The sequence below is a fragment of the Staurois parvus genome, unplaced genomic scaffold (assembly GCF_062004578.1).
Source record: "Staurois parvus isolate SC_StPar_1 unplaced genomic scaffold, SC_StPar_1.0 ptg001702l, whole genome shotgun sequence".
NCBI lineage: Eukaryota > Metazoa > Chordata > Amphibia > Anura > Ranidae > Staurois > Staurois parvus.
In genome coordinates this window covers 272,710-283,910 of record NW_028319498.1, presented here as the reverse complement: position 1 = coordinate 283,910, position 11,201 = coordinate 272,710, and the positions used below count along the sequence as shown (strand labels likewise).

At 44.9% G+C, this 11,201-nt stretch overlaps 1 protein-coding gene across 1 annotated transcript in view; it reads left to right on the top strand.

Moving 5' to 3' along the window:
- The first annotated feature begins 300 nt into the window (after positions 1-300).
- The window catches only part of LOC149434698 (uncharacterized), a 226,566-nt gene continuing 215,665 nt past the window's right edge, over positions 301-11,201 (top strand). The window contains exons 1-2 of the mRNA XM_089663502.1: positions 301-551; positions 6,074-6,349. Of these exons, the coding sequence (XP_089519628.1) occupies positions 6,079-6,349 (271 nt within the window). The 5' untranslated portion in view covers positions 301-551; positions 6,074-6,078. The remainder of the gene's footprint in view (positions 552-6,073; positions 6,350-11,201) is intronic.

The window sequence follows — 11,201 nt, the reverse complement described above, 5'->3', positions numbered from 1 at the left end:
TAAATAATGGGACCCACCAACATAGCAAATATTTAAAGTATACTAACCTCTCTATTTTTTCTTTATATAAAATTACCATCACAATGTCTACCTGCTGATATTTTAGAACAGGCAGACGGTGGTAAATTCTGGATCGGCCTCTAAAATGAGGAAAGAAGGAAATACCGTAAGTCTTACAATTTCTTCTCTCCGTCCTCTTTCTTATCTCCCTGTCCAGTATATGTTTTCTTTTTGTTTTTGGAACTGTCATTTTTTTGATAGCTTAAAAATGATATTAATATATTTTTCAAACTCCTCTCCACCAGGAAAAATCACCCTTAATGCAACTGGAACAGCCAATGTCACATTATCTTGGGAAGATCCAACTAATAAGACGGATGTGATATATGAAGTGAGTTATTGGAATAGCTCCTCCACTTTTACTGTAGAAAGTAAGACGGCCAATGTCACCCTTCAGAACCTGAAGTCTGGGACGAAATACAGCATTGATGTAGTGAAAATTGGATCCGGAGGTTCTAAAACTGGGCATTTTATTGGATCTGTGTTTACAAGTAAGTTCTACCTTCCTCAAAGTTTAAAGCTGAATTTGAACTTTCTTCCCCACCCTTAAGCTCCCCGATTCAAAAATCACATTATACACACCTTCTTTCCTGAAGTCCTCAGGTAGGACCAATGACATCATGGTTCCTTCCATTTCTTCCTCAGTGGCAGTGGTCTGAAGTCTTTCCTACTTGACTAAGTAGGGCTGACGTGTGACGGGTGAGTGCCATTCAGTCCAGAAGTACTGTCCAGAAGTACTGGGAGCCTACAGGGTGAGTTCATGGCAGCCTGAGCTTAGAAGGAGCAGGTTGAAGGACACTGGGTGTCATTAAACCTAGAGGAGTGAGGACATAGTTTTGAAGTAATGTAGATGGAAGCTCTGGGTTGAAGGTGAGAATTACAGTTAAAGGTGTTTTTTAAAAACACATGGAGCACCACACCAAGAACCTGCCTGAACTCATCCGGTGACTCCCCCCCACTGACGGGTGCATCTGGTAGCAGCTTGTCCCATGCTCACTATGAAAAGTGTAATATCAAAGATAGGATGCCGAACACTAAAGACAGCCCATTCTGTTAATAAAGGAGTGGCTTCAGTCAGCCTCCTCCCAGACCACACCCCTCTAACATGCTTCATCCTCCCACAGAGCTTAATCATAGAGGTGGGGGGAAAATGTGAAGCCACTCCTTTAGTCATTGACAGATTGGGCTGTCTTCAGTGTGTGGCATCCTATCTTTGACATTAACGGTGTTTTTGGTATTATTTTTAGTCCAAGTCAGCATAATAAAAAAATGGAGCTCAACTTTAAAGTTAACCATACAAAATAAAATGCATGGGCTGCTGCAAAGTGTTTGTTACCTGGCTGTCATGCATCAGATCCAAAAGTATTAAAGACTTGCCAAACAAATAGGGTTGAATACTTCATAGGCGGTACTAAATATTATAGGTTGAACTACAGGTGTACCTTGGTTTACGAATTTAAATGTGGGCCTGAATGTGGGTCTGAAAGGATACTTCAGAATCCAGGGTTACCCCCAGCACCTTGTCATGCAGGGACGGGTTGACAGTTGTGCTATTGATCCTGACCAAGAAATCAGGGGAAGAGGCAGGTGGGGCAGGAAATATTATGCAACTCCCTCCTTACTGGCCTGCCTCGCCGCTGGCTATCCCCGCTTCAGTCTATCCTGAATACGGCAGCCAGACTCATCCACCTCACCAACCGCTCCGTTTCCGCCACCCCACTCTGCCAATCCCTCCACTGGCTTCCAGTTGCGCAACGGATCAAATTCTAAATCCTAACACTGACGTACAAAGCTGTCCACCATACTGCCCCGAACTACATCACTGACCTAATATCCAAGTACCACCCAACACGCACTCTCCGCTCCTCACAAGACCTCCTTCTCTCTAGTTCCCTGGTCTCCTCCTCCCATGCCCACCTCCAGGACTTCTCCAGGGTGTCACCCTTCCTCTGGAACTCCCTGCCCCAACCCATCAGATTATCACCTACTCTCCTCTCCTTTAGGCGCACCCTGAAAACTCACCTCTTTAGGGAAGCCTACCCCACCCCCTGCTAACTTGCCGACCTCCTCCACTCTTCCTACCACTCCATCTCCCACAGCTATCTCCTCCTGTGCCACCATCCCCTCCCTCCTAGATTGTAAGCTCCAAGGAGCAGGGCCCTCGATCCCCTCATGTTTTGCATTGTATTGTTATTGTTCTGTCACATGTTCTGTCCCCCTTTGTAATGTACAGCGCTGAGCGAACTATTGGCGCTTTATAAATACTGTATAATAATAATAATAATGAGCTCAGTTTTGGATAGAATGAGTTTTAGGAAGTGGTATGACATCCAGTCTACTAAATCTACTTATCTATCATGCTGATCCATAGGGGTTGGGGAAAGACCTGGCAACCTACCCTGTAAAAATAATTGCTAAGACAATTCAAGGAAAAAGTCACTTACAAGTGACGGTCCATGCAATCGCCAAGAGTCGGATATGACTAACTGAATGGATAGATAGATAGACAGATAGATAGATTGATAGATTGATAGATAGATAGATAGATAGATAGATAGATAGATAGATAGATAGATAGATTGATAGATAGATAGATAGATTGATAGATAGATCATGCGGATCCAATGGATTTAATGCTTAAAATAAGTATATTTCACTGGCTGCAGGCTTGTTTTCAGGAAATATATATTTAAAGCAGATTTTGCATAAAAATGCAATATCCAGTTTATAACATCCTATACCCTTCAAATACACAATGCTTAAAAAAGGGTAAACGAGAAAAAATATTTCCAAAAAATAACTCTTAATACCGCAGCCCTGGGCTCTGTCCACTTTCTGGAAGTGCTGGCATTGGCACCCTGCAAGTGCCCAGCTTTTCTGAGAGGCATCGGTGAAGCATAAGGACATCACTGGTGGATTCGGGAAGTGGATAGGGCAAAAGATTGTTGATTTTTTTTTTTTTTAAGGTACCGTATATACTCGAGTATAAGCCGAGTTTTTCAGCACATTTTTTGTGCTGAAAAACGGCCCCCTCGGCTTATACTCGAGTCAACGTCTGCCCAGGGGGGGTGCGAGGCTCCGTCAAGGGGGGCGCGTACAGGGGTGGGCAGAGGGCTGCTGTCTCTTACCTGGCTCCCACGATGATCCATCCAGGAAGCGCTGCTCCTTCCGTCACTCCGGCCACCCCCTCACTCCTGCCGCTCGGCTCCGCCTCCTCACCGGTGATTGGCCGTCAGAACTGTAGCTCAGGAAAGGTACACAGGCGGCCAATCACGGGCGAGGAGGCGGAGCCGAGCAGACCCGCGAAAATCGAGTGAGGGAAAAGCCGGTAAGTGTGCAGTGCAGAGGTGCTGCTGAAACCACATATGCTGGCTGCAGCAGCACCATACTGCAACAGGGGTCAGCAAGTGTCATTGGTGTCAGTGGGAGGAATAGTGCCGCATCATTGGTGTCACTGATACTAATGATGGGGCATTATTCCTCCCACTGACACCAACGATGGGGCACTATTCCTCCCACTGACACCAATTATGGGGCACTATTCCTCCCACTGATACTAATGATGGGGCATTATTCCTCCCACTGACACCAACGATGGGGCACTATTCCTCCCAGTGATACCAATGATGGGGCACTATTCCTCCCACTGACACCAATGATGGGGCACTATTCCTCCCACTGTCACCAATGATGGGGCACTATTCCTCCCACTGATACCAATGATGGGGCACTATTCCTCCCACTGACACCAATGATGGGGCACTATTCCTCCCACTGACACCAATGATGGGGCACTATTCCTCCCACTGACACCAATGATGGGGCACTATTCCTCCCACTGACACCAATGATGGGGCACTATTCCTCCCACTGACACCAATGATGGGGCATTATTCCTCCCACTGACACCAACGATGGGGCACTATTCCTCTCACTGACACCAATGATGGGGCATTATTCCTCCCACTGACACCAATGATGGGGCACTATTCCTCCCAGTGATACAAATGATGGGGCACTATTCCTCCCACTGACACCAATGATGGGGCACTATTCCTCCCACTGACACCAATGATGGGGCACTATTCCTCCCACTGATACCAATGATGGGGCACTATTCCTCCCACTGACACCAATGATGGGGCACTATTCCTCCCACTGACACCAATGATGGGGCACTATTCCTCCCACTGACACCAATGATGGGGCACTATTCCTCCCACTGACACCAATGATGGGGCACTATTCCTCCCACTTTATTTTTTACATTGACTAGTAGGTGCCTCATTTCCCACCCTCGGCTTATACTCGAGTCAATAGTTTTTCCCAGTTTTTTGTGGTAAAATTAGGTACCTCGGCTTATATTCGGGTAAACTTAATTTTTTTGCCAGCCTTTTTGAGTATTTCCTATTTGAAGGGTGGGGGAGCTGGTAGTAAAGCAGACCACTACATTAAATTAGATCTTCACCCTCAGATTGAAGTTCCCTCCTCTCCATCCCCCTTCCCTCCTCTACACAAATAGAGCACTTTTTTTTGTTTTATTATCCTTTTCTAGTAAAAGACTTAAAAGACTTATAGTCCCCCCCCCCCTCCCCCATGCACATTTATCACCTAAGTGAATGATGTGTACTATACTCACTGTGCCTCCTTGGATATGCACATTACATATCCCAGGAGCCACAGACTTTCATTGACAAGGGAGAGGGGGGGAGCCTAGAGGCATGCCATCGGGAGGCTCAATGGCTTAACCCGGAAGAGCCGGCAGCTTCCCGATGACGTCACACAAGAAGGTTGAGGCGCAGGACCTGAACAGTGACAGAAAAGAAGAGGATTCTGCAGGACAATGCTGGATCTCCTGTGCGGGTGAGTTTCTTAACTGTGCAGGACTCACAAACTGGTAAGCAGGGGTTAAAAAAATGTAAAAGTCACTTTAAGTAGTTAGAAATGGCCAGAAAAGTAGCATTATTAAAAAAAAGTACCGTAGTGGTAAACTACATCCTTTCAGAGTATTTCCTATTTGAAGGGTGGGGGAGCTTATAGTAAAGCAGACCACTACTTTAAATTAGATCTTCACCCTCAGATTGAAGTTCCATCTTGTCCACCCCCCTTCCCTTCTCTACACAAATAGAGCACTTTTTTTTCTTTTATTATTTTTCTAGTAAAAAACGTATGGTTCCCCCCCCCCATGCACATTTACCACCTAAGTGAATGATGTGTACTATGCTCACTGTGCCTCATGCACATTACATATCCCAGGAGGTATAGACTTTCATTGACAATGGATAGGGGGGTCAAGAGGACAGCCATCAGCCTCCTGATGATGTCACACAAGAAGGTGGCGGTGCAGGACCTGAAGAGTAACAGAAAAGAAGAGGATTCTGCAGGAAAATGCTGGATCCACTGTGCGGGTGAGTATTTTAAAGAACGTAGTAAAAAACGTATGGTCGTCCCCCCCCATGCACATTTACCACCTAAGTGAATGATGTGTACTATGCTCACTGTGCCTCCTGGGATATGCACATTACATATCCCAGGAGGCATAGACTTTCATTGACAAAGGAGGGGGGTCCTAGAGGACAGCCATCAGCCTCCCGATGATGTCACACAAGAAGGTGGCGGTGCAGGACCCGAACAGTAACAGAAAAGAAGAGGATTCTACAGGACAATGCTGGATCTACTGTGCGGGTGAGTATTTTAACTGTGCAGGACTCATAAACAGGTAAGCAAGGGTTAACAAAATGGGGGGGAGGGATAAAATTCACTTTAAGTAGTTAGAAATAACCAGAAAAGTAGCATTATTAGAAAACGTACCATAGTGGCCAACTACATCATTCTCTCTCGTTGTTAAACGATCTATAGAATTCTGCAACCTGTTTTATTATATTGGTATATGAATTGCAATGGCAAATCTTAGTAATATGTAATATTTTTTTTTAAGAACACAAAAAGTTTTATGTATTCTATAGATATACAGTATGTCATAATTGTAACATTGTTATTTGATATTTTATAGAACCAATGCCAGTAAAAAACCTATGGGGTTCTCTATCCTCTTCTGACTCCATTTCTCTATTTTGGACCAAACCGGATGAGTATCAGAGTACTTACAGCTACAGGGTGCAGACCACGGTCACCTCATCAAATACAGTGATAAGTAATATAAACGTGACCAATGAATCAGCTACAATAATGAACCTGACGCCAGAAGAGACTTATACATTCACCGTATTCACAACAGCTGCTGATAATGCCACTAAATCTGATCCCATGTCACTAACTACCAGCATATGTAAGTTATGTTCTGACTTTAGAACCTATTTATGATATTATCACCTATACTCATATATATGTAAATGCAAATTCATCACGTATCACTCCATCTTTGAAGGAACCTTCCACAATCATTCTTTTTTAAACATTTGGATCACTTTCAATCAATGTTTTAAGTTTAAATTGAAAAAGACACAACTAAGCAGATTGAAAGTTTTATGTTTCGGATGGGTTTTCAAGGAAAGCTATGCTTCTTTTTTTTTTTTAAGATCTACAGCACTAGGCAAAAAAATATGGATGAAAGAACACACGGGGCGCAAAAGCCTAGCGCTTTACCCAAGATTTATTGAAGCAAATAAACAAAGCCAATTTCACACTCAAAAAAGACAGACGTAATATGCGTGGATAAACAACCGATGGTCAACCAACATGGTAGCAGGTTCCAATCTGTTGGTGGTGTAATGGTGGTGGTGGAACGGTTGGTGGTGGTGGAATGGTCGGTGGTGATGCATTTCGGGGACGTGTCCCCTTCCTCAGATCTCGCTAGCTGTGAGGAAAGGGCTAGCTCTGAGGAAGGGGAAACATCCCCGAAACGGTTCAGCTTACCGACACCACCAATAGTTTGGAACCTGCTACCACGTTGGTTGACCATCGGTTGTTTATCCATGCATGCTACTTCTGACTTTTGTGAGTATGAAATTGTCTTTGTTTATTTGCTTTAATAAATCCTTGGTAATGCGCTAGGCATGTGCACCCCCTGTGTGTTCTTTTTTTTTTTAAGATCTACGGTACTAGGCAAAAAAATATGGATGGAAGAACACACGGGGCGCAAAAGCCTAGCGCATTACCCAAGATTTATTGACGCAAATAAACAAAGCCAATTTCATACTCAAAAAAGACAGAAGTAATATGCATGGATAAACAACCGATGGTCAACCAACATGGTAGCAGGTTCCAATCTGTTGGTGGTGGAACGGTGGTGGTGGAACAGTTGGTGGTGGTGGAATGGTCGGTGGTGATGCATTTTGGGGATGTGTCCCCTTCCTCAGATCTCGCTAGCTGTGAGGAAAGGGCTAGCTCTGAGGAAGGGGACACATCCCCCAAACGGTTCAGCTTACCGACACCACCAATAGTTTGGAACCTGCTACCACGTTGGTTGACCATCGGTTGTTTATCCATGCATACTACTTCTGACTTTTGTGAGTATGAAATTGTCTTTGTTTATTTGCTTTAATAAATCCTTGGTAATGCGCTAACCATGTGCATCCCCTGTGTGTTCTTTTTTTCTAAGATCTACTGCACTAGGCAAAAAAATATGGATGAAAGAACACACGGGGCGCAAACGCCTAGCGCATTACCCAAGATTTATTGACGCAAATAAACAAATCCAATTTCGTACTCACAATAGACAGAAGTACTATGCATGGATAAACAACCGATGGTCAACCAACATGGTAGCAGGTTCCAAACTGGTGGTGGTGGAACGGTCGGTGGTGATGCGTTTCAGGGACGTGTCCCCTTCCTCAGATCTCACTAGCTGTAAGGAAAGGGCTAGCTCTGAGAAATGGGACACATCCCCCAAACGGTTCATCTTACTGACACCACCAACAGTTTGGAACCTGCTACCACGTTGGTTGACCATCAGTTGTTTATCCATGCATACTGTATTACTTCTGACTTTTGTGAGTATGAAATTGTCTTTGTTTATTTGCTTTAATAAATCCTTGGTAATGCGCTAGGCATGTGCACCCCCTGTGTGTTCTTTTTTTTTTGTAAGATCTACGGTACTAGGCAAAAAAATATGAATGAAAGAACAGACGGGGCGCAAATGCCTAGCGCATTACCCAAGATCTATTAAAGCAAAAAACAAAGCCAATTTCGTACTCACAAAAGACAGAAGTAGTATGCATGGATAAACAACCGATGGTCAACCAACATGGTAGTAGGTTCCAAACTGTTGGTGGTGGAGAGGTGGTGATGGAACGGTCGGTGGTGATGCGTTTCAGGGACGTGTCCCCTTCCTCAGATCTCACTAGCTGTGAGGAAAGGGCTAGCTCTGAGAAATGGGACACATCCCCCAAATGGTTCATCTTACTGACACCACCAACAGTTTGGAACCTACTACCATGTTGGTTGACCATCAGTTGTTTATCCATGCATATTACTTCTGACTTTTGTGAGTATGAAATTGGCTTTGTTTATTTGTTTTAATAAATCCTTGGTAATGCGCTAACCATGTGCACCCCCTGTGTGTTCTTTTTTCAGTTTGTGGTAGGATCCCCCTATGAGGAGAGCTGCACCGCTAAGGCACTTGCCCAGAGTAAACACTCATCTTGCAACATAGTCCAAACTAGTGACATTTCCTTTTGAGCACTGGAGATGTTGTTTGTTGACTTGTAAAAAAAATATGGAAACACTACATGATTTGCAGGTGTGGAGGTGACATGTTTCACGTTGAAAGAAGAAGTGTTGTAACATTCTTTTGCTTCTGCTGTGTGATGAGACACCTAGCTAACAGGTAGGAAGCCTCACTTTCGTAATTCACTGCGCGCGCTGCTAGTAATACGAAGTCATGTCAGAGCTTACTGAGCTTCAAAGTGGCCAAATTGTTGGTGGCGCTTAGCTGGTACCTCTGTGGCTGATGTTGCCAATGTATTTGCCACTTCATGAGGTACAATACCGAAGGTTATACACAGTTTCCGGAAATAAAGTTGTCTGATAAGCATAGTCAACATGGTCAACTGACCGAAAAAGAGACATAAGGACATTGCTCAGGATTGTGACCTGGAATAAGAAAACAACTGCTGTGAAAGCGACTGCAGAGCCCACTCCCGTGAAGACAGTAGTGCATGCTGGGTATTATATAGCAATCGCAGTGTCTTCCAGCTCCAATGTTATTGTGGCTATGAAATGTCATGTGACCAAAAGCCGTAAGCCTCAAATGAACCCAATGCAGGAAGACAAAGGTGTGATCATGTACTTTAGGAACTCCCACCTTTCACCAAGCCCACTGAGGAACCAAAGCACCCTTTGCATAGAACAGTAATGGATCTCCAACCCTTCTCCTGCACTTATTTTTTTTTTTTTAATTTAGGTTGGTCGGTCAATTCTCGTACTGTCTACCTAATGGGCAGTCCATACTACAGCATTGATAGATACTTGCGTAATGATATGTGGGGGCTATTCAGTGCTGTAGTTCTGTGAGCTCAAGCCATTGCAAAAAATTTACCACCAGGGGATGGATCCATGACAGCCTGGGCTCAGAGGAAAGAGATGAATGACACTTCCAGTAATTCAGCCCAGAACTAGACAGCCACAAGTGGCAGATGAGGACCCAGCCTGTTCTCTGGGACTAATTACGGCTTAAGAGTGGTGATAGCTGGAGTCCAAGGATACCATAGTGCACCATTACTAGACCTGCCTATTCAAGTAGGATTTTTCATCTCTTGAGTTTTCTGCTACAATTTACAGTATTTTAAGCTGCTTTAACTGCTTATATAATGGGACTTGGACTTTAATGTGTTGCTTATTTGAAGTGCATTTAAAGGGCTCCTAAACCTAGGACCCTGTATTCACTATATCTGGTCTCCCCAGACCCTGTATTCACTATATCTGGTCTCCCCGGACCCTGCATTCACTATATCTGGTCTCCCCAGACCCTGTATTCACTATATCTGGTCTCCCCGGACCCTGCATTCACTATATCCACTCTCCCCAGACTCAGAATTCACTATATGTGCTCTCCCCGGACCCTGCATTCACTATATCTGGTCTCCCCGGACCCTGCATTCACTATATCTGGTCTCCCCAGACCCTGTATTTACTATATCTGGTCTCCCCGGACCCTGCATTTACTATATCCACTCTCCCCAGACTCAGAATTCACTATATGTGCTCTCCCCGGACCCTGCATTCACTATATCCGTTCTCCCCGGACCCTGCATTCACTATATCTGCTTTCCCCGAAACCCGCATTCACTATATCCGCTCTCCCCGGATCCTGCATTCACTATATCCGGTCTCCCCGGACCCTGCATTCACTATATCTGGTCTCCCCAGACCCTGCATTCACTATATCCGCTCTCCCCGGACCCCGCATTCACTATATCTGGTCTCCCCGGACCCTGCATTCACTATATCCGCTCTCCCCGGACCCGCATTCACTATATCTGGTCTCCCCGGATCCTGCATTCACTATATCTGGTCTCCCCGGACCCTGTATTCACTATATCTGCTCTCCCCGGACCCTGCATTCACTATATCTGCTCTCCCCGGACCCTGCATTCACTATATCCGCCCTCCCCGGACCACGCATTCACTATATCTGCTCTCCCCGAACCCTGCATTCACTATATCAGCTCTCCACGGACCCTGCATTCACTATATCTGGTCTCCCTGGACCCTGCATTCACTATATCTGGTCTCCCCGGACCCTGTATTCACTATATCTGGTCTCCCTTGACCCTGTATTCACTATATCCGGTCTCCCCAGACCCGGTATTCACTATATCTGGTCTCCCCGGGTCCTGCATTTTCTATATCCACTCTCCCTGGACCCTGCATTCACTATATCTGCTCTCCCCGGACCCTGTATTCAATATATCTGGTCTTCCACAGTGCACAGAACATGGCAATGTAATTATATAAATAAATATATAAATTGCTACCTTTTCTCATTAGCAATATACTGTATAGCAGTCTCAATGTCCAGCAGAGCACTGGGTAAAGCTTGTAGGAGGAGTTTTCATTCTGCTCCAACTGTCCTATGAGGCTGCATAACACCTGACCCTCTGTCTGGACAGTGCTGGACAGTGCTGATTGGCTCTGTGCTGATCACATGCACCATCCCAAAGAGAAAAAAAGCCTCTCTA